The sequence below is a fragment of the Triticum urartu genome, chromosome 6A (genome assembly GCF_056163025.1).
Source record: "Triticum urartu cultivar PI428250 chromosome 6A, HENAU_Tu73, whole genome shotgun sequence".
In the NCBI taxonomy this organism is placed as follows: Eukaryota; Viridiplantae; Streptophyta; class Magnoliopsida; order Poales; family Poaceae; genus Triticum; species Triticum urartu.
The window spans coordinates 246,565,671-246,587,890 of record NC_141878.1 but is presented as its reverse complement, the minus strand read 5'-3'; the positions used below and the strand labels follow the sequence as shown (position 1 = coordinate 246,587,890).

Sequence of the window (22,220 nt, the reverse complement as noted above, 5' to 3'; positions counted from 1 at the left end):
ATCATTGCTTTTTATGCCTAGCTAGGGGCGTTAAACAATAGCGCTTGTTGGGAGGTAACCCAATTTTATTTTTATTCCTTGCTTTTTACTCCTGTTTAGTAATCAATAATTTATATAGCCTCTGTTTTGGTTGTGTTTTTTGTGTTTAATTAGTGTTTGTGCCAAGTAGAACCGTTGGGAAGACTTGGGGAAAGTCTTAATATCTTGCTGTAAAAAACAGAAACTTTAGCGCTCACGAAAAATGCTGCCATTTTTATTTGGAAAGTGCTATTTAGTTAATTCTTTTTGAAGATTATTAATAGATAAATTCCTCACGTCCAGCAATTTATTTTAGAATTTTTGGAGTTCCATATCTTGCGCTAGATACAGATTACTACAGACTGTTCCGTTTTTGACAGATTCTGTTTTTCATGTGTTGATTGCTTATTTTGATGAATCTATGACTAGTAAATTAGTTTATAAACCATAGAGAAGTTGGAATACAGTAGGTTTAAAACCAATATAAATAAAGAATGAGTCCATTACAGTACCTTGAACTGGTCTTTTGTTTTCTTTCGCTAACGGAGCTCACGAGATTTTCTACTTTGAGTTTTGTGTTGTGAAGTTTTCAAGTTTTGGGTAAAGATTTGATGGATTATGGAACAAGGAGTTGCAAGAGACTAAGCTTGGAGATGCCCATGGCACCTCCAAGATAATATAAGTACACCTAAAAGCCAAAGCTTGGGTATGCCCTGGAAGGCATATCCTCTTTCGTCTACTTCTATCGGTAACTTTACTTGGAGCTATATTTTTATTCACCACATGATATGTGTTTTGCATGGAGCGTCTTGTATGATTTGAGTCTCTGATTTTTAGTTTACCACATTCATACTTGTTGTACACACCTTTTGAGAGAGCCATACATGATTTGGAATTTGTTAGAATACTCTATGTGCTTCGCTTATATCTTTTGAGTTATATAGTTTTGCGATAGTACTTCACTTATATCTTTTAGAGCACGGTGGTGGATTTGTTTTATAGAAACTACTGATCTCTCATGCTTCACTTAGATTATTTTGAGAGTCTTAAATAGCATGGTAATTTGCTTAAGTAATCCTAATATGCTAGGTATTCAAGATTAGTACAAAAATTCCTATGAGTGTTTTAAATACTAAGAGATGTTTATGCTTGATGATTGTTTTGAGATATGGAGGTAATAATATCAAAGTCGTGCTAGTTGAGTAGTTGTGAATTTGAGAAGTGCTTGTGTTGAAGTTTGCAAGTCCCATAGCATGCACGTATGGTAAACGTTATGTAACAAATTTGAAACATGAGGTGTTCTTTGATTGTCTTCCTTATGAGTGGCGGTCAGGGACGAGCGATGGTCTTTTCCTACCAATCTATCCCCCTAGGAGCATGCGCGTAGTGCTTGGTTTTTGATGACTTGTAGATTTTTTCAATAAGTATGTGAGTTCTTTATGACTAATGTTGAGTCCATGGATTATACGCACTCTCACCCTTCCATCATTGCTAGCCTCTTCGGTATCGTGCATTGCCCTTTCTCACATTGAGAGTTGGTGCAAACTTCGCCGGTGCATCCAAACCCCGTGATATGATACGCTCTTTCACACATAAACCTCCTTATATCTTCCTCAAAATAGCCACCATACCTACCTATTATGGCATTTCCATAGCCATTCCAACATATATTGCCATGCAACTTTCCACCATTCCTTTTATCATGACACATTCATCTTTGTCATATTGCTTAGCATGATCATGTAGTTGGCATAGTATTTGTGGCAAAGCCACCATTCATAATTTTCATACATGTCACTCTTGATTCATTGCATATCCCGGTACACCGTCGGAGGCATTCATATAGAGTCATCTTTTGTTCTAGTATCGAGTTGTAATCATTGAGTTGTAAATAAATAGAAGTGTGATGATCATCATTTTCTAGAGCATTGTCCCAAGTGAGGAATATAAAAAAAAGAGAAAGGCCATAAAAAAGAGAAGGCCCAAATAAAAAATGAGAGAAAAAGAGAGAAGGGACAATGCTACTATCCTTTGCCACACTTGTGCTTCAAAGTAGCACCATAATCTTCATGATAGAGAGTCTTGTTTTGTCACTTTCATATACTAGTGGGAATTTTTCATTATAGAACTTGGCTTGTATATTCCAACAATGGGCCTCCTCAAGTGCCCTAGGTCTTCGTGAGCAAGCAAGTTGGATGCACACCCACTTGGTTTCTTTTGTTGAGCTTTCATACATTTATAGCTCTAGTGCATCCGTTGCATGGCAATCCCTACTCCTTGCATTACCATCAATCGATGGGCATCTCCATAGCGCATTGATTAGCCTCGTTGATGTGAGACTTTCTCCCTTTGTGTCTTCTCCACATAACCCCCATCATCATATTCTATTCCACCCATAGTGCTATGTCCATGGCTCGCGCTCATATATTGTGTGAAAGTTTGTAGGTTTGAGATTGCTAAAGTATGAAACAATTGCTTGGCTTGTCATCGGGGTTGTGCATGATGAGAGTATTCTTGTGTGACGAAAATGGAGCATGACTAAACTATATGATTTTGTAGGGATGAACTTGCTTTGGCCATGTTATTTTGAGAAGACATAATTGCTTTGTTAGTATGCTGGAAGTATTATTATTTTTATGTCAATGTGAACTTTTATCTTGAATCTTTCGGATCTGAATATTCATGCCACAATTAAGAAGAATTACATTGAAATTATGCCTAGTAGTACTCCGCATCAAAAATTCTGTTTTTATCATTTACCTACTCGAGGACGAGCAGGAATTAAGCTTGGGGATGCTTGATACGTCTCCAACGTATCTATAATTTTTGATTGCTCCATGCTATATTATCTACTCTTTTGGACATTATTGGGCTTTATTATCCATGTTTATATTATTTTTGGGACTAACCTATTAACCGGAGGCCCAGCCCAGAATTGTTGTTTTTTGCCTATTTTAGGGTTTCGAAGAAAAGGAATATCAAACGGAGTCCAAACGGAATGAAACCTTCGGGGACGTGATTTTCTCACCGAACATGATCCAGGAGACGTGGACCCTACGTCAAGAAACAAAGGAGGGAGTGATACATCTCTGTCGTATCTACTTTTCCAAACACTTTTGACCTTGTTTTGAACTCTAACTTGTATGATTTGAATGGAACTAAACCGGACTGACGCTGTTTTCAGCAGAATTTCCATGATGTTGTTTTATGTGCAGAAAACAAAAGTTCTCGGAATGACCTGAAACTCCACAGAATATCTTACAATAAATAATGAAAAATCCTCGCCAAAGATGAAGACTAGGGTGCCCACACCCTTTCCATGAGGGTGGGGGGCGCCCCCCCCCCCCTAGGGCGCACCCCCCTACCTCGTGGGCCCCTTGGAGACCTCCCGACTCCAACTCCAACTCTATATATCTGCTTTCGGGGAGAAAAAATTAGGAGAGAAGATTTCATCGCGTTTTACGATACGGAGCCGCCGCCAAGCCCTAAAACCTCTCAGGAGGGCTGATCTGGAGTCCGTTCGGGGCTCTGGAGAGGGGGATTCGTCGTCGTTGTCATCATCAACCATCCTCCATCACCAATTTCATGATGCTCACCGCCGTGCGTGAGTAATTCCATCGTAGGCTTGCTGGACGGTGATGGGTTGGATGAGATTTATCATGTAATCGAGTTAGTTTTGTTAGGGTTTGATCCCTAGTATCCACTATGTTCTGAGATTGATGTTGCTATGACTTTTCTATTCTTAATGCTTGTCACTAGGTCCCGAGTGTCATGATTTCAGATCTGAACATATTATGTTTTCATCAATATATGAGAGTTCTTGATCCTATCTTGCAAGTCTATAGTCACCTATTATGTGTTATGATCCGTTAACCCCAAAGTGACAATAATCGGGATACTTACCGGTGATGACCGTAGTTTGAGGAGTTCATGTATTCACTATGCTTTGTTCCGGTTCTCTATTAAAAGGAGGCCTTAATATCCCTTAGTTTCCATTAGGACCCCGCTTCCATGGGAGGGTAGGACAAAAGATGTCATGCAAGTTCTTTTCCATAAGCATGTATGACTATATTCGGAATACATGCCTGCATTACATTGACGGATTGGAGCTAGTTCTGTGTCACCCTATGTTATGACCGTTACATGACGAACCGCATCCGGCATAATCATCCATCATTGATCCAATGCCTACGAGCTTTTCATATACTGGTTTACGCTTATTTACTTTCCCGTTGCTATTGTTACAATCACTAAAAAATACCAAAAACATTACTTTTCTTTCATTACTCTTTTGATACCGTTACCATCACTATCATATTACTTTGCTACTAAACACTTTGCTGCAGATACTAAGTTTCCAGGTGTGGTTGAATTGACAACTTAGCTGCTAATACTTGAGAATATTGTTTGGCTCCCCTTGTGTCGAATCAATAAATTTGGGTTGAATACTCTACCCTCAAAAGCTGTTGTGATCCCCTATACTTGTGGGTCATCAAGACTAATTTCTGGCGCCGTTGCCGGGGAGCATAGCTCTATTCTTTGAGTCACTTGGGATTTATATCTGCTGGACACTATGAAGAACTTGAAAGACGCTAAGACAACAATTTATCCCTCAACTACGAGGGGAGGTAAGGAATTGCCATCTAGCTCTGCGCTTGATTCACCTTCTGTTATGAGTAAGCTTGCGACACCTAAACCTGCTTCTGCTATTCGTTCTAATATGTCGCATGTTATTGATGATGCTACTTCTGCTATACATGATACTTATGATGAAACTACCTCTATGCCTGATACTACTATGCCACTTAGTGATTTTCTCGAGGAACGACTTGCTAGGGCTAGAGACATTGAAAATATTGAATCTGATTATGATGATGAAAGTGATGATGAAGAATCACTTGTTATTCCTGAGGGTTATTTATTTGATCAAGAAGCTTCTTTAGCTATTTTAGCTTGCAAAGATAGATATGAACTCAAAAGGTTATTAGCTAAATGGAATAAGCAATCTCTAAATGCTAGGATGAGACCTGACCCTGCTTTTGCTACTTCACCTATCTGTGTTACTGATAAGGATTATGAATTCTCTGTTGATCCTGATATAATTACTTTAGTTGAATCTGATCCTTTTCATGGCTATGAATCTGAAACTGCTGTGGCACATCTTACTAAATTAGATGATATAGCCACCCTGTTCACTAATGATGAGAGATCTCGCTACTTTTATATCCTTAAAATATTTCTGTTCTCATTAAAGGGTGATGCTAAAATATGGTTTAATTATCTTGATCCTGGTTGTGTGCGTAGTCTCCAGGATATGATCTATTACTTCTCTGCTAAATATTTCCCTACTCATAAGAAACAAGCTGCTTTAAAGGAAATATACAACTTTGTGCAAATTAAAGAAGAGAGTCTCCCACAAGCTTGGGGGAGGCTTCTCAAGTTACTTAATGCTTTGCCTGATCATCCTCTTAAGAAAACTGAAATACTTGATATCTTTTATAATGGACTAAGCGATGCTTCCAGAGATTACCTAGATAGTTGTGTTGGTTCTCTTTTCAGGGAAAGAACACCGGATGAAGCTGAAATCTTATTGAATAATATGTTGACAAATGAAAATAATTGGGCACCTCCTGAGCCAGCTCCTGAGCCAGCTCCTGCTCCAATTAATGATCCTATTCCTAAACCAACTCCGAAAAAGAGAGGTGTTCTATTTCTCAGTCCCGAAGATATGCAAGAGGCAAAGAAATCTATGAAAGAAAAGGGTATTAAAGATGAAGATGTTAAGAATTTACCTCCTATTGAAGAAATACATGGTCTTAATTTACCGCCTATTGAAGAAACATATGATCTTGATCCTTTACTTATTGAAAAACCTCCAGACCTCGATAACCCGACACAGGTAGTAAAGGTAAATTCTCTCTATAGATATGATAAAGTTGTAATCCCATTTACTAAAATTGCTAGCCCACTTAGATGAGTTTGATAAATTTATGGCTAAGCAAGAAGACTTTAATGCTTATTTTGGTAGACAATTAAAATACAATTCAAATATGCTTGGACACTTGGGTGATTATATGGCTAATGCCAAAGGTGAACTTAAACTTATTAGTAAACATGCTTCCATGGTTACCACTCAAGTAGAACAAGTACTTAAAGCTCAAAAGGAATTGCTCAATGAGATGAATAGTAAGAAAAATAATTATGATGTTAAAGTGGCTACTAGAACTGGTAGAATGACTCAGGAACCTTTGTATCCTGAAGGCCACCCTAAGAGAATTGAGCAAGATTCTCGGAGAAATAAAATTGATGCACCTAGTTCTTCTAAAAAGAAGAAAAAGAAAAATGACAGAACTGTGCAAACTTCTAGTGAACCTATTGCTGAACCACCTGATAATCCAAATGATATCTCTATGTCTGATGCTGAAACACAATCTTGCAATGAACATGAACCTAATGAAAATGTTAATGATGATGTTCATAATAATGCTCAACCTAGTAATGATAATGATGTAGAAATTGAACCTGTTGTTGATCTTGATAACCCACAATCAAAGAATCAACGTTATGATAAGAAAGACTTTGTTGCTAGGAAACATGGTAAAGAAAGAGAGCCTTGGGTTCAGAAACCCATGCCTTTTCCTCCCAAACCATCCAAGAAAAATGATGATGAGGATTTTGAGCGCTTTGCTGAAATGATTAGACCTATATTTTTGCATATGCGATTAACTGATATGCTCAAAATGAATCCTTATGCTAAGTACATGAAAGATATTGTTACAAATAAAAGAAAGATACCAGAAGCTGAAATTTCCACCATGCTTACTAATTATAATTTTAAGGGTGGAATACCAAAGAAATTTGGAGATCCAGGAGTACCTACTATACCATGCTCCATTAAAAGAAACTAGGTGGGGATGTGGGCGACGTCGTCCGTCCAGACCCAGCAGGCGAATTTCTTCGTGTGTCCGCGCTCTTGCGTCCTGCTGTCGATGCGGTCGACGCGCACCTTCTTCCCGAGGATTTCGTCAATCCCTTCCAGGGACCAGTACTGCATCGGGACCTTCTCGATGACGACTCGGACATGGAGCTGGAGCGTGTCGAAGACGGCGTGGTCGTGCTCGTGCCACGGCGCGATGTTGAAGGTGGCGCTGTTGACCCTGATTGAGCCGCGGCGAACGGCGTTGACGTGGTGCGTGGGCTGGCTAAAGATGACGAGGTAGTGGTCCGGGTGGTGAGCCGTGACACGCAGCTGGCTCACCGGGACGGCAAGCTGCGCCTCCAGCGCGCGGCCTACCGCCATGGGGGACGTGGCGTTGACGCCGTTCGTCGCTGTCATGGTGATGGCATGGTTGCGCAGGAAGAAAATGGCCTGCTCGGTCGCCGGGGAAGACATGGTCAGCGAGTGGCTCTCTCTGCGGCGGCGGGAGGGGTCGATGTGGCGCTGCATGGCCGGGGTGGTGGTGGGCATGGTGGATGCAGCAGGCGGCGGGAAACAGAGGCGCGAGTGGATTGGCGCCGGAGGAGCATCTTGCCGAGGCCGGGGCGCTGATTTTGCGGGCACTGCTTTTCTATGTGGCCGGGTAGTTCGCAGAGGATGCAGTGGATGGGATCATGGCAGTCGGCGCGGCGGTGTTTCTTGCTGAGGCAGCGGAAGCAGCAGCCGCGGAATCGGCTTAAGAAGGCCGTGCGGGCGGCGTCCGCATTGAAGCCACTGCGCCGGTCCGGCCGCTGCACCCCGGGGCACGCCCTGTAGCCCGGCGGGCCGGAGGCAGGTCGTTTCTTCTTCTGGTGGCTGACCTCGGTCCACCCACCGCCCATCCCCGGAAGGGAAATCTGGGCAGCTGGTGGAGATGGGGCGACGATGATGGATTTAAGGTGCTGCATAGGGGGCGGCGGTAGCTCGGCCTCGCTTGAAGGCATCGCGGCCAGCGGCAGCGAGGATTATTGCTGGATCTGCGGCCGGTCGGCCGGATCTGGGGAAACCTCGGGCTGTGATTCAGACACCTCGGACGGACCAGGGGAAACAGGGATATCCCGCGCTGGTGGATCCGGTCCGGAGCGTGCGCTTGCAGCTGGCGAAGGCGGGGGAGGCGTCGCCATTAAGGCAGGTGGGTGGCCGCCGCGGCCGGAGCGGCCAGCGGCGCGGGGGGGGGGGGGAGGGAGGCTCGAGGGAGACGGGAACCCTCCACTCCACAGTTCGAGTTCATTGCGTGCAGTGATGCAGTCGCGGACAACTGAGGAAATGTGCCTTTGCTCTCAAGAAACATAAGAGCAATTTTAATGGGCTGACCCAAACGGACGACTCTTTTGTCTGTTTTTTATCTGTTTAGATTGGCCATCTGTCCGGCGTCCGTCCTGTTTTAGATTTAGGTCAGTAGTGCGTCCAACGCGCTGACCCATTTCATGCCCGGACTCAATTTTTAAAAAGGCCCGCAGCCATAGATCATGTCAGCGGTCATGTCTCATGCCGGCACTTTGTCAGTGCCGGCTTCAAAAAATATCACCACGCAGTTCATGCTGGCGCACTCGCCAGCGGTCAGCACACAAAAAAGAGGTGAGACTTGAGTTCGACCACGCCATCGCGGCCCCGTGGTCATGCCAGCACACCTGCCGGCATAAAAAAAGAATGGCGCTCGCCGCCATAGATCACTCGTCGTCAAATTTGAGCATGTCGATCTGCATCTTCTCAAACCACGGCCTCTTCCTTGGCGACACGGTGTTGAGATCCACCTTAATGATCTCCACCCCAGTCATCATGCTCGCGAGAGCCACTTCTTTCGCATTGGTCTTGGCGTTGACTGCCTCGATCTCAAGCATCTTGGCTTGCTTCTCCGCCTCCATCTCAAGCATCTTGGCTTACTTCTCCGCGTCCATCTCAAGCCTCCTTTGGATCTCCATGAAGGCGTTCATTTGTTCTTTTTTGTAACGCCAGCGCTCCTCCCTTGAGTCATTGTTGCTCATCATGCCCTCCACGATTGCGATCAAGGCGTTGGACGCCGCATCTTGCTTGTCCTCCTTCTTGGAGTTGGTATTCCCTCGTGGTCGTGCCTTCTCACCGTCCCCAACCTCTTCCACGGCTTGCTTCCCCCCACCCGACTTGAGGGCGGCATATTGCGCCTTGAACTTCTCGTCTTTGATCACCCTAAAGCAATGGGAGAGGTTGAAGCACTTGCCATTGTGTTGGACCTTGAATGCCTCCAAAGCTTGAAATGCCTACAAATATTTTCATGTAAGCATATTGGCAAATAGTATGCAAATGAACACGCAAGTATAAACATGATGACACAAAAGAGGACGGCTTGCTAGCATACCATGTCTTGCATGTCGATGCCGCTCACACGGCGGGCCTTGACGCTCTCACGAGTGGCACAAAACTTGTTGCACTCTTGTTGGATCACCCTCCATCGCTTCGAAATGGACACCCACCCGCGCGTGCTTACTATTTGGTACGGCGGGAACTTCTTGCGCTCATGGAACTCATGGTGGACACGAATCCAAAAGGTTGAATGTTTTTGTTCAGCGCCCGTCTTGGGGTCTTGCCCAATGTCTCTCCAACACTTGCAAAGAAGCTTGTCCTCGGCCGCCGTGTATGCTTTGGTCCGCTTGCTCTTGCGCTTCGGCTTCACCCCGGCGGCTTGGTTGGCAAGCTCGTCCTCGAACAAAGGCTCCCCTTCGATGTTGCACTTGTCCTCTTCCTCTTGCCCGTCGTCCTCCGAAAACTCGTGGTAGAGTGGGAAGCCGTCCAGGTCGATGCTGGCCTGATCACGCATGAAGGCCGCCTGGTCTTGATCGTAGCCAGCGGACGGCGTGAACGCCCCTCGGCCGTCCTGGCTTTGTGTCTCGTTGGGATCGTAGCCAGCAGCCGGCGCACCGCCCTCGAAGATCATGTTCTGCATGTAGTCCTCGTCGGCGGCGGCCGGCATTGCGTCGAACAGGTTGCGTGCACCCGGCAGTACGTCGGCTGGCATCTGCCGCGCGCGTTTCCTCGCGCCTCCGGATGACGAGCCACCGGTGTGGCGTTGAGGTCGATGGGGGCGGGCGTGGGGTGGAAGGCGCCACCACGCTCACCTCGGGCGAGCACTCCCCGGAGTGGCGGCAGGCCTACGGATAGACGTGGAAGCCGGTGCTGGCAGCGGCCACGGCGGCGTGGAGGAAGCCGTGCTGGCTAGGGTTTAACCCTAGCATATAGAGCACCTCACTCGTTGCCGCCGCGACGCAGGCGTTTGGTGACCTCTTGCTGCGCAGCGGCACCGACGGCGGCTGCCGCGATGGCTTCATCCCTTGCGGCCGCCACGTGCCTCCGACCCTTCCTCTTGGCGACTCCCTTGCCCGTTGTTCGGGCCTCGGCGCCTTCTTCGACTTGGGCGCGGCAGCGGTCTTGCGGGGGGCGTGAGGCTAGCCTTTGCCGGAGGGGGCGGTCGTCATGCCGGACAAGGCGAGGGAGGCGAGGCTGGCGGCAGCTTCGAGGCCGTCTTCCATGGCGGGGGTGGGGCGGAAGCGCGCGGGGGTGGGAGGTTTTTTTTTTGAGAAAATGGAGGAAAATGATAGAGGCTACCACCGACCAGCGGGCCCGGAGAAAGGAGAAGGCGTGCGCACGCATTCGTCTCGTGTCCGCGCCAACGCAAATCCAATTCAAAAAGAACCGGAAATAGGTCGGCAGGCGGACACCAAGCAGACACACGTCCGTTTGGGTCAATGTGTTGGGCCGACTTTTGCGTCCACGCCGACCGAAACGAACGACGTTGGAGTTGCTCTAAGGGCAGCGCGTACAATATTGACCAACTAAAGAATTTGTAAACCGGAAGCCGCCTTCACCTGTTTGGGGGAGACAAAGCTTCCAACAAAAAAATAAGCTTCTCTACGAGGTTAATTTGTTGAAAACAGGTGTAGCTCTCAACATAAAAGTGTAGGGAAAGTAATATAAAAATACTCAAATGATAAGTGCCACACGTGTGTTACAAAACACTCTGGCTGGCATTTTCATCCGGAAAAAAAGTTGACATGCTTGACAACTAAAATTGTTATACTCACATCACTAAACTTGTCATAAAAAACCGTTCAGAATTGCCATGTGTTCATTCCACATGTGGCACTTATCAAGATCCTAAGAATATACTTTACTTCAGATGAACAGAAGAACTGATAATCTGTACTTGTCCCCAACAAATATAACAAACCGCATTATTTTTGTGATGACACGAAACAAACAAATGTTGCATGCTCATTCGCTTGATTTCTCATGATAAATAGCGTTGCTGGTTCTCAACAAAGACGGTCGAACTAACTGCAAGAGCCTTCAACCTTTCGAGTCCACATAGGACAGCTACAACTAACTGACTTCACCAGATCTAGAACTTAAGATGCCAATTTATCCTCAAACTCAAACCAAACCAACAGCACAGCATATGAAACCATCACCCACTTATTAAAGTATCCTATACTTCATTTATTCAATTATTACGGTTATGTTTCACCCAGGGAGCATCAAACAAGCGAGTGCTCAGGCTTTTGGGCAGTCCGTTCTCTGCTCTTGTCACGGAAGCACGTGGAGGCCATGGCGCGCCAGCCATTACCGCTTCGATTTCCCAGGTCTCCCGGGGGCAGTTCGTCAGGTTCTTGCATCCTTGTGCCGTCACATACTGCAGCAATGGAATATCTTGTTAGCATGTACTCCCTCCGTTCCAATTTACTCGTCGTGATTTTAGTTCAAATTATGGAATATCTTGTTAGCATGTACTCACTCCGTTCCAATTTACTCGTCGTGGTTTTAGTTCAAATTTGAACTAAAACCACGACGAGTAATTTGGAACGGAGGGAGTAAATAACAAGGCTAGCACTATGTAAAGGCCAATGCAATCTGGATGCTACAGAAATTTCTGTTGAGTTCTTGACACGTCAAGAGAAACTCTGTGCACTGGTGATAACCAAATGTCTCTTTACTCTGCAATCTGGCAGTATCTTTTTTTCCTTTTATACTGCCATCCACATCTACATGCTAAAATTTCTGGACCTTGTTACCAGCGAAAGCACGTAACCATGACCGAAGTATAAAACCTCACTACCGTGGTAACGGTTGGTTCTTTGTGAGCATGCCAGCATGCTGAAGTGTGAATGCTGAACACGGAACATTAGTCCACATTTTAGCCCAACAAAATTTAGCACTTCAAAAAATTATTCAAGATTCAGAGCTAAATTGTTCCAATCTCTGTACTTCAGTAACCGAACTCGGAAGTGTGCCCTAACTGAAGTTTGACTCTTATGGGGACAAGACATTTTTATCATCTCCATTGTAGCACATACATTAAAGTCTATGCAAGATCACTTGCGACATTGAGAGGTCTATCAACGTATGCCAACCAATTTCTGTTTTCTTGTAGTGCTCCCCTCTGTCCTACTCCCTCCGTTCCTAAATATAAGTCTTTGTAGAGATTTCACTATGGACCACATACGGATGTATGTAGATGCATTCTAGAGTGTAGATTCATTCATTTTGCTCTGTGTGTAGTCCGTAGTGGAATCTCTACAAAGACTTATATTTAGGAACGGAGGGAGTATAATATAGTGCACACTTGGTTTTCGTGAAAGTCAACCTTCACAAACTTTGACCAACTTTATTTAGAAAATTATGTATGTCTACAATACCAAATATATACCATATGAAAATATATTCCATCATGAATCAATTGTACCTATTTGGTATTCCAGATGTTGACAATGTTTTCTACAAACTTGGTCAAAGTTTACAAGGTTTGACTATGGAAAAATCTAATAAGCGCTATACTTTGGGACGGAGGGAGTATAACTTTTCCAAGAGAGATCAGTAATAGAGCAAATGTGTTGGCATTACTTCGTACCTACAAGTAGCGGACTAGCGGTGCACCAGCAATTAAGAGAGTTAAGTTGTTTTACTATGTAACGGAGGAGAGCAACCAAGCAAGACATACCAGATCACTTTCAATACGAACACCACCAAAACTTTTGTACTTCTCAATCTCTTCCCAGTTGAAGAATTTTGAGGAAACTGGATCATCCCTGGCAGGCCTCAGCAAAGCATCGATGAAATAACAGCCTGGCTCAACCGTAATAACCTGCAGTTCAAAAACCATGTGAGCTCAGATGCTTGTTATAACTATATGTAAGATGCCCACACACCCTTCTCAACATGGATGCAGAAAATACAGTACTATTCAGAGGATTCACGACCATTTATTGTTCAAATTATCTATGTTGTCCTTCATTTCTTATCCTCGCTCTCAGATAGCATATGCTAAAATAGGAGAAGATATACATCGATATATATGTCAGAGAACTTTAGATGTTTCCATGCTCTTCTGCATGATATATTTAAGTTTGTCATCTTCAAAATATCCATTATGATTACTATACCACAACAAGTCTCAAGGCCTTGATGTCTAACTGCCTACACAAAGCAGCTTGTGTATGAAGAACTGATAACAGAAAAGGTATTAACTTTCAGAAGTTGTGGGGACCCTATGCATGATGTTGTACAGTTAAAGCATAACCACAATACCAGGCAAATGTGACATATTGTGGTTGTGTGTGCTACTAAATGGTCAATAGTCTGTCCGAAAGAATACGCATTAACAGAGTCCCAAACAGCTCATAAATTTTACTGTCATCTTGTTTGAATACCCAAATGGTCAATAGTCTGTTCGAAAGAATACACATTAAGAGAGTGCCAAACAGCTCATAAATTTTACTGGCTAACACGACAACCTAGCCACTTCTCAGAAAAGTGCGCGTGAAATTGTAAGAGTATTTTGTGCTACTAAATCTTCATAAATTAATGAGAAAGGTAATTACTTACCATGCCTTCTTTAAGTTCTCTTATGGTCCGCAAGGAGCTCAGTCCTGGCTCCTTTGGCCTCTCTAAGCCCTAAAGTCAAAAAACAAGCATTAAACTCGGTTGCAGGGAGGTAGGTATAAAGATTAAACTTGCATAAACATCGGTAAAATCCATATCTCAACCTCAGGGTAGCCTCCGGGATCATGGGTGTCAATTCCAAGCAAGTGCCCAAGACCATGAGGCATGAAAACAGCACCCAACCTTCGAGTCATCATATCAGCAATATCACTGAAATAATTGTATTCCGGGGAATAGAGAAGTCAGCATTGTAGCTTTACATATTATCATATTTAAGTTCTATGAGCAGCTCTCACACACGCACCCATGGATAATCTTTTCATTCTTGAGAGATTCAAGTATTGTCTGCTCGGCCAGCCTGCAAAAAAGATCAGATGGCGCGTCAAAAGATGCTGCAAAATCTAACACAGAGGCCAACAGTAAACATTCTTGGATAACGCCATCAAGGATGTTTAGAAATTGCATGGTTCTGTAAGTAACAATCATTCTTACTTGTGCATATCAACCCATTTTACTCCAGGCTGCATGTGTGATATGACAGCATTATGAGCCTTAAGGACAGACTGTAAAATAGTCAGTGTTGCATCAATAAAGATTCAAACAACCTGTCCAGGTTCTAATTCACATACAGGAAGAAAAGCACTTTCTCACAAGTACTTACATCGTATACTGTTGCCTGGTTGCTGTTGAACTTCCCATTTATCTGAAAAGACAAAAACTCATTCAGGTGATGTTACTAGACAAACAGTATATTAAGATGTGATGAACCGAAGAATGCTCCAGCTTGCATCGAGGTTTGTTGGAAAGAAAACTTCTAGAATTATAAGCTATGGCCCAAAGTCAGCTAAATACTTAGTAAATCATAACTAATCGTAACAGAGAATTGGGCTGAAGTGAAAAGGAAAGGATATCTGAGGGTGCTCAGATTAAGATATAAACATTCAATAAATAATAACCGCTGGTAGCAATGATGTTCATAAGCAGTTCATTGCACATAATAAGCATAGCCCTTGACACTTTTAACAGTAGATAACAAAAGCAAGTCCATTTAGTAAAGACACTGGAAAACAAAAATAGTGTACCAAATTAGATAGATGAATGTTACGAAGGACTTACGGGGTATGAACATGTGATGTCAGAGCCATAGAAATTATATTCAGCTCCCATGTCCATTAGAGCCATGTCTCCATCATTCAGCGTCTGAAAATATATGAGATGATCATCTACCAAAGAGGAAAAGAAAAACTAAGAGGAGTCAAAATACAAAATTTCCCCTAAAATAAGAACGCCCAATGTTACATCAAGACCCTTGTAGCTATGATTACTTTGTTGGATTTCTATCGTTGTATATAAATATCTGTGTTGGTGCTATCACTCGCAACGTGTAAGCTGGATACATTATGATGCTGGGCCTATTCAACTAGACAATTTTTATTCAAAATTGTCTAACTCGTCACCAGGGTCATTACCACCAATGTTCACATGTATCTGATGACGAGAACTTATTTTCGGCTATATCATAAATGGAAGGTACTCCCTCCGTTCCAAATTACTCGTCGCAGAAATGGGTGTATCTAGAACTAAAATACATCTAGATACATCCATACCTGTGACAAGTAATTCGGAACGGAGGGAGTAGCACACAACAGACACCATTCAGTTTACAAATTATCATAGGTAGATTTCAAGACCTCGTGGTACTGATAAATGTAGTTGACAAATAACAAGGTAGATGAACTCTACAGCCTGAACTCCATATAGTCGTCGCTGAAGAAGGCTTTCCACTTTGATAATGCTCACAGAGCAGTGGCTTGGGAAGCATCAAATGCTCCCGTATTCAACGGGCAGAGGCCTAGCATCACCACGCTGCTCGACACCATCCAAGCAGAGACGTGGTTGTGGGCTACGGCAATAGCAACCAGCCTTCAAGTGTTACTCCCAGCGGAGCTGAGCTGGGGGCCAGGTTCAACCATAGCGGTCACAGGACACCGGGTCCAAGATATTTTCCTTGCTACATTTCATGTATAGTATACTGTGTCTGTGTGACACCCCATTTTCAGGTGAGAAATAGAACTGATTTACAAGACATAGAATCATTTTATCAGTGGGTCCACCCTAGGCCGAGCACTCAGGGGTGTGGCATGTGTTGTTGTACTTGGCCTATCCGTAGGCTTATAAATAACTTTATCTATCTAGCATCAAAATACAAGGCTTTGCGTTTTCGGAATTTTTTTTATAAAGCATGCCCATTTTCAAGTCATCAGGAGTATGAAATTCATTTAAAAGAGACCTGAGCTCTGCGGACAACATAATCTCAATTTGGTGAATTCTAACATTTAAAAGCTTGATCAGGTAAAATAATAATAGAGAGAAGACAATCAAATGCCACAAAGCATCATAAAAAAAGTGTACCCGGTCATTTGGAGCAGCCGTATGTCCATAATGAAGAATAGAACTGCAAAATCAACAGAAAGAGTTATTATAGCATACAAGATATAGTCTAACAAACTCAGAATTTCTGAGTCTTCAATCTTGATAGCAAATGCTAACCGGCCTTCAAGATGACTGAGACTTTGTACACCAATAAAATATCTAGTAATGTCATATAACCTAACTATTTTTAACTAAAAGAGCGCCCCCCTGGTTAACTTATTCATGTAACTCAACAAATTGTACACTATAGTCACCAAGTGGACACAAAAAGAGAGACCTACTGAAATTTTGTTAGTAATCTTATTCTGGCGTTAAGAAAACTATATACTAAAATGCTATCTGGTAATATCAAAAGCTCATGGTATTTGACTATTTGAAGAAACATTATCAAATGGAAACAGTGGATAACACTACAACAGGCACTAGATGGTGATTTGTTGTTATGATGTTGATACTTGTATCACAATTCCTACATACAGGATTCCACTAAAGCATTAGCAAAACAATTCAGAGACATTAAAGTGTTTGTGCACTGACTTATTATTTGCTTCCGATCAGACATGATACATGAACTCACCTGTTCTCTCCGGTAGCGCATATGCATGTGTAGGAGCAATGTCGACAGGCTCCATACCTATAAGAATGATGAAGAAATATGCTTTCTAACTGATATTCCTTCATGCCTGGTTTTGCCTGTCTCATAACCTTGCAAAGTCCAAGTTAAGAATCAGATACACATTTAATTCGCCTCTCGAAAAATAACAAAGGAGTCGGTAGTTGTTAACACCTAAAGGAATATTTTTACAAATTACTCCCTCCATCCCATAATATAAGACCGTTTTTGACACTAGTGTAGGATGTGTTTGGTTAGAGGGATAACCACCCAGGGGACAGGGATAGCCATATTTAGAATGGATACCATATGTTTGGTTAATGGGCGAGCTTGGATGAGGCAGGACAGGGATAACCAGATGCTCCGAATATTCCTTAAAAATCCGGCTCCGCAGGCGCGCGAAAATCTCGCGGGCATGGCTAGCCAGGCTCGCGGCCGAAGCGTTTTCGCCCCTGCTCACCTCCAAAAGATCCCCAACCCTATGGTTTCCGTTTGTTCCCTCGAATCTCTCCTTCCCGTGGGTGCCGGCGGCAGCAAATCGAGGAGACGGCCGCAAATTGAAGGTCAGTCCATCGGCCCTCTCTCCTTCCTATCTTTTCTCTCCCGCTCGCAGAGATGCGGCGGCGGCGGGGTGGAGGCAGATGGGTGCGGCTGCAGGGGCGGCCGCTGATGGGTGCGGAGGTGGCGGCAGGGGCGGACGCAGATGGGTGCGGAGGCGGCGGCCGCCGCAGCTGGGCGTGGCACCGGCGGTAGACGAACCTGGGCACGATGTGGTAGGCAGATGCAGGGCACGGTGCTTGAGCAGCTCGGCGTGCGGGCATTAGATGCAGGGAGATGCGCAGCAGTACAGCGCGGGCGTGCGTGGTCCGTGTTGGCCGGTTGCTGGGTTGCGTACGTGCTGGTGGTGGTGTTGACTTGTGTTCTAAGTTGTGTGCTGACCTTTGATCTTATTTTCCTACAGGAGCTGAAAGGGAAAAACAAAGTTCAAGTCAGGGGCGACATGTTCTTATACTTACTATTGCATACATCATATTTGATTGCCTCATATTGGAAAATGGGCTAATCTCACCCATCAACCAAACAGAAAAATGGTTATCCCCAACCATGATTCATCCTTCAAACCAAACAAAACATGGGCTAACCTTATCCGTCAACCGAACAGAAAAAATGGCTATCCCTATCCAGCTGGATAGGGATGCCCATATCCACCCTAGCATGTCCCTCTAACCAAACGCATCCGTAGTGTCAAAAACGGTCTTATATTATGGGACGGAGGGAGTAGATTTCTAAAGTGATTCCTGGCATTGTGGGTCCCACTCTTTGCTTATGAGGTGCCAAAACCTGTTGTGACAAGACGACTCAATGCTTAACTTTAGTGCTTTGTTTGGAACCTCGTAAATCATAATATAATATTACAGTGTGTTTGCTTCTTTACTAATTTGGGACCTTTATTTCATCCCCAAACGAAAATTCCTAAAGCTCAGCCCATGGCAACAATTAAACCCATCCCTGGTTGAACATAAACTCGTCCCTGCAGGATTATGTGGTGGTAAGAACAATTAATCCCAGTGATAGTACTCAAAAAGCCGAAACCACATTAACTACATGTCTATGCATCTAGTATCTTGAAGGATTATCATGGATGATTGATGAATACATTCATTTGGCTCTCTATACAACCTAGCAGGGGGAAAGATATAGATCACATTTCATCAAATGCTAAAGAGCCAAAACTTGAGCAACCATTATTTAGACAGAACAAGAGTCTAATGTACTCCAAAAAATAGCAATGAAGGTGTAAACAAATTATTGGCATGGTACAAGACTTTAATAGGGTAACTTATATATACCTCAATGTGTGCTTCTGAGCTAACATCATTGGCATATTGAATGAGGGCAAGCTCCATTTCAGATTTGATAACACGGCATTCAGTTAAGATAGGGTGGAGTGTACCCAAATCGGTGTCAAACTTCTCTATCCCCTAACACAGAGGAAAACAGCATGGTAAGTTGGTAAATTTAATGCATATACAACAAAGACATGTAGTTGAGGTCTAAAGGAGAAAGGATGGTACTGCATGATTAACATGCCAGATTATGCTTCCCACTTTAACCCTTCAAAACCATAAAACTAACTAACTAAGCATCCTAACTTGTTTTATGGCTAATTGTATATCACGTACTTCAAAACTAGCAGGCTTTGAGTAATTTCCGCTGTCAGTACTCTTTCCATACAAGAGAAACAACACAGGCTTTCCATGCTGACTGAATCGATCTTGCAGAACCTGCACAATCTCATCGACATAGAAGACCAAATCGACCTTGTACCTATCCTGTAGAGGTATTAATGAAAAAAATTATGTGAATTCAGTGTGTTGCAGTATCTGCGAATATAGCATTTAGAACATCAAATACCTTAAAATAAGGGAGTGGTTTTATTTCACCCATCCAGACAGCATAGTCAGGTGGCAACCTTGGAGCAAACAAAATCGATTGTCCAGAGGCGATGTCCTTGGTGAACAAATAAAGGCCAAGTTAGGTAGAAGCATCTAATGAGCATAAATTCATTATCATAACATGCATTGAATGACTTGCAGTGGTTTATTCTCACAGACAAATAAGTTGTACGAACTCAAGAAATTGTGACATATAAGTTTAATAACTGGATAAAGATGAGGCGTAGTGAATATCCACAATAAGCATGGAACTAGGTATCAAGGAGCTCAACAGGAACTATGCAAGGATTTTAATTTCCTGCAAAAGCGGGACACACGAGAGAAGAACGTACTATAGCGCCATAGAACCCTGGCTCACGCACTCCGAAGAGATAAGCAAAGTAGCTCTCCTGCCTGAGACATTGCCCATTACCACTTCAATATGTCATCCCAAAGAAAGAGAAAGGGAGGGGCGCTGGCAAATATATTTTTTTAAAAGACATACCTAAACAGCTCGAGATGATCAGTGCAGTGTCGTGTCTGCTCCTCACCGCCCTTCAGAAAGAGAAGCCAAAATGTTGATAGAGGAAGCCCCAAAGGCCCAAACAAAGTAGAGACTGATTCATTATGAAGACGGCAAGTGGGACCTGGAGGAGGGCGAGGCCACGGGGAGGGCTAGCGGTGGTGGAGAGGTGGGCGCGAAGTGCGGTTAAGAGGCGGTCACGGTTGCCCGCATGCAGCTCCATGGGCACCTCAGGCGGAGCAAGAGAGGAGGTCGCCATTGCTGGATACCTGCCACGCATTGAAAATATGAAAACAACAATCATGTTATGTCATGTGTTGCATACTAGAATAGCATACATACATGCATATACCCACACAAAAGAAAGACATACATACATATAACTAGCAAAATTTTAACGGAAATGCTAAAAATCTGACGTCATAATTTTTAAACCCTTTTTTTTGCCAAATTATGTTGTCGTGAGAATGGCAATTTCCTTTAGCGATTCCTGGCAAAAAAAAACTGAACATGACAAGCATTTGCCATTTGCTTAATAAAGGAAGTTGCCATTCTCGCGGCAACATAATTTGCCATCTCGGGCGTTCGATTTGCCCTGCTAAAACATCTGAAATTTGTAGCGAAATCCAATTTGAATCCATACATTCATCTGCACATAGTTTAACCCGACATAGTTTGATCAATACAGCACAGAGTGGAGTCATGCTTAAATCTTAGTTCACCTTTTGACAGAAATTTCAACCCAATCCATATACCCTTATTATTATGGAATGCTAACCGAGACTGCAGAGAAGGGAAGAGATGAGCGGAAGCAACCTGTCGCGATGCTGGCCGAAGAGCCGCGAGGAGCAGAGGGTTGGGTCGCGGCAGCTTTGCGCTACGATCTCCACGAGATCGGCGGCCTGGGGCCCTCAGCTCGGCAGCGGGCCGCGGTGAGGTTGGGTTGGCGGCTGAGCTAAACTAGGTTCCGCCGTCGCTCTCCATGGGAGGTCGGCGGAGAGGATTTCAGGGGGAAATCGGGTGTATTGGTTGCCTGCTTCCCCCTCTCTCTGCTCCGCTTTATTGCGATCCCGTAGGGTTTCAGCTTCGGTTCGATTGAGTTTGTTCCGTCCCCGCTTGTCCTTCCTATCAGCCGGTCCGACTTTCTAGGGCCGTTGGGTTCGGCTCGGTCGGTGCTTGCCTTGGGCCGGGCGTTCGGTTCCTCGCTCTCAGGTACGCGGCCGGTTCGGTCTGATCTTTTTTTCTTGGCGGCTGCTACAAATCAGCCGACCGATTTTCTCCCAAAATCAGTCGGCTGGCCCATGGTTGGATCTCAAACGTCTACGATCGCACCACCCCAGTACATGTTGACTGCATCGTTCCGCCTAGTCTCATCCCCCGCGCAGCACCCATCGTGGCTCAACCCAGCACCCAACATCCTTCGCTTGTGCGGCCGCGTCGACAGTTCATCGTCTCCCTTTTGCAGCATGCCATCGCTGAAGTCGGCCTTGCAACACAGGCGGCTGTTGTGACCACCTCCTTGCAGCGCTGACAAGACCTCTATGGTTGAGCGAGAGCTGCATTACAGCATCCCGCCGATGGCCAGATCCGCGGTTGCAACACCACGAGCAAAAGCTGCATGGCAACATCTGGCGCCGACGAGGTCCGGGATTGCAGCACCATGGCCAGGGCGTTGAATGGCGACATCCCACCGCCAGCGAGGTCCGGGAATGCTGCACCATGGCCAGGGCGTTTGCATGGCAGCATCCGCCGCCGGCAAGGTCCACGATTGCAGCACCACGGCCAGGGCGTTGCATAGCAGCATCCGCCGCCGGTGAGCTCCCTGGTAGTAGCACCACGGCCAGGGCGCTGCATAGCAGCATACGTTGACCGCGAGCTATGCGGTTGCAGCACCATGGCCTAGGCGCTGCATAGCGGCATCCGTCGTCGATGAGCTCCGCGGTTGCAGCACCACGGCCAGGGTGCTACATAGCTACATCCTTCGTCGACGAGCTCCGCGGTTGCAGCACCACGGCCAGGGCGACGTGCACCAGGCACTCCCTTCCGTGACGCCGATGATGCTCTGCAAAACCGATCGAGCAAAAGGCCAGCGCTGGTGCTGCGGGTCGCTGGCTGGTGGATTGCTGTAGGTTGCCGCCAGACACTGCAAGCCATCTGCGGCTGTTCCGATGAGGTCCCTGGCGTATATGTGTGAGAAGGATATGAATACGGAGAAGAAAATGGTAATCTAGCTCGCGTAGGGGAAGAAAAACGAGCGGCTCTCGTTACGGTTAGAGATAAAGCAGCAGCGGTGCGTGGGCCCCCCGGGTGGGC

The 22,220-nt window shown here is 44.8% G+C and overlaps 2 protein-coding genes across 2 annotated transcripts; both read right to left on the bottom strand.

Annotated features, from left to right (window-relative positions):
• Positions 1–9,205: 9,205 nt before the first annotated feature.
• Positions 9,206–11,006, bottom strand: LOC147964896 (uncharacterized). The gene has a single exon (XM_087527739.1). The coding sequence runs from the start codon at positions 9,984–9,986 to the stop codon at positions 9,321–9,323; it is 666 nt and encodes a 221-aa protein (XP_087383865.1). The 5' UTR covers positions 9,987–11,006; the 3' UTR covers positions 9,206–9,320.
• Positions 11,007–11,218: 212 nt separating this feature from the next.
• Positions 11,219–21,030, bottom strand: LOC125530816 (uncharacterized). Its single transcript, XM_087527737.1, has 17 exons — positions 20,724–21,030; positions 20,032–20,176; positions 19,890–19,939; positions 19,738–19,798; positions 19,365–19,460; positions 19,133–19,282; positions 18,800–18,931; positions 16,914–17,041; positions 16,316–16,358; positions 15,020–15,103; positions 14,565–14,606; positions 14,396–14,466; positions 14,208–14,261; positions 14,008–14,113; positions 13,847–13,915; positions 12,963–13,106; positions 11,219–11,657 (listed from the first exon to the last, which is right to left on the bottom strand). The coding sequence occupies exons 2-17, from the start codon at positions 20,164–20,166 to the stop codon at positions 11,469–11,471; spliced, it is 1,554 nt and encodes a 517-aa protein (XP_087383863.1). The 5' UTR covers positions 20,167–20,176; positions 20,724–21,030; the 3' UTR covers positions 11,219–11,468.
• Positions 21,031–22,220: the final 1,190 nt, after the last annotated feature.

What these genes read in the sequence shown, in the direction of transcription:
- LOC147964896 (XM_087527739.1), bottom strand. Translation starts at nt 9,986, where the DNA reads ATGCCAGCCGACGTACTGCCGGGTGCACGCAACCTGTTCGACGCAATG.
- LOC125530816 (XM_087527737.1), bottom strand. Translation starts at nt 20,166, where the DNA reads ATGGCGACCTCCTCTCTTGCTCCGCCTGAGGTGCCCATGGAGCTGCAT. An exon ending in GATCATCTCGAGCTGTTTAG is followed by an intron (nt 19,799 to 19,889) that starts GTATGTCTTTTA and finishes GCAATGTCTCAG; the next exon opens with GCAGGAGAGCTACTTTGCTT. An exon ending in AAATGGGTTGATATGCACAA is followed by an intron (nt 14,262 to 14,395) that starts GTAAGAATGATT and finishes TCTTTTTTGCAG; the next exon opens with GCTGGCCGAGCAGACAATAC.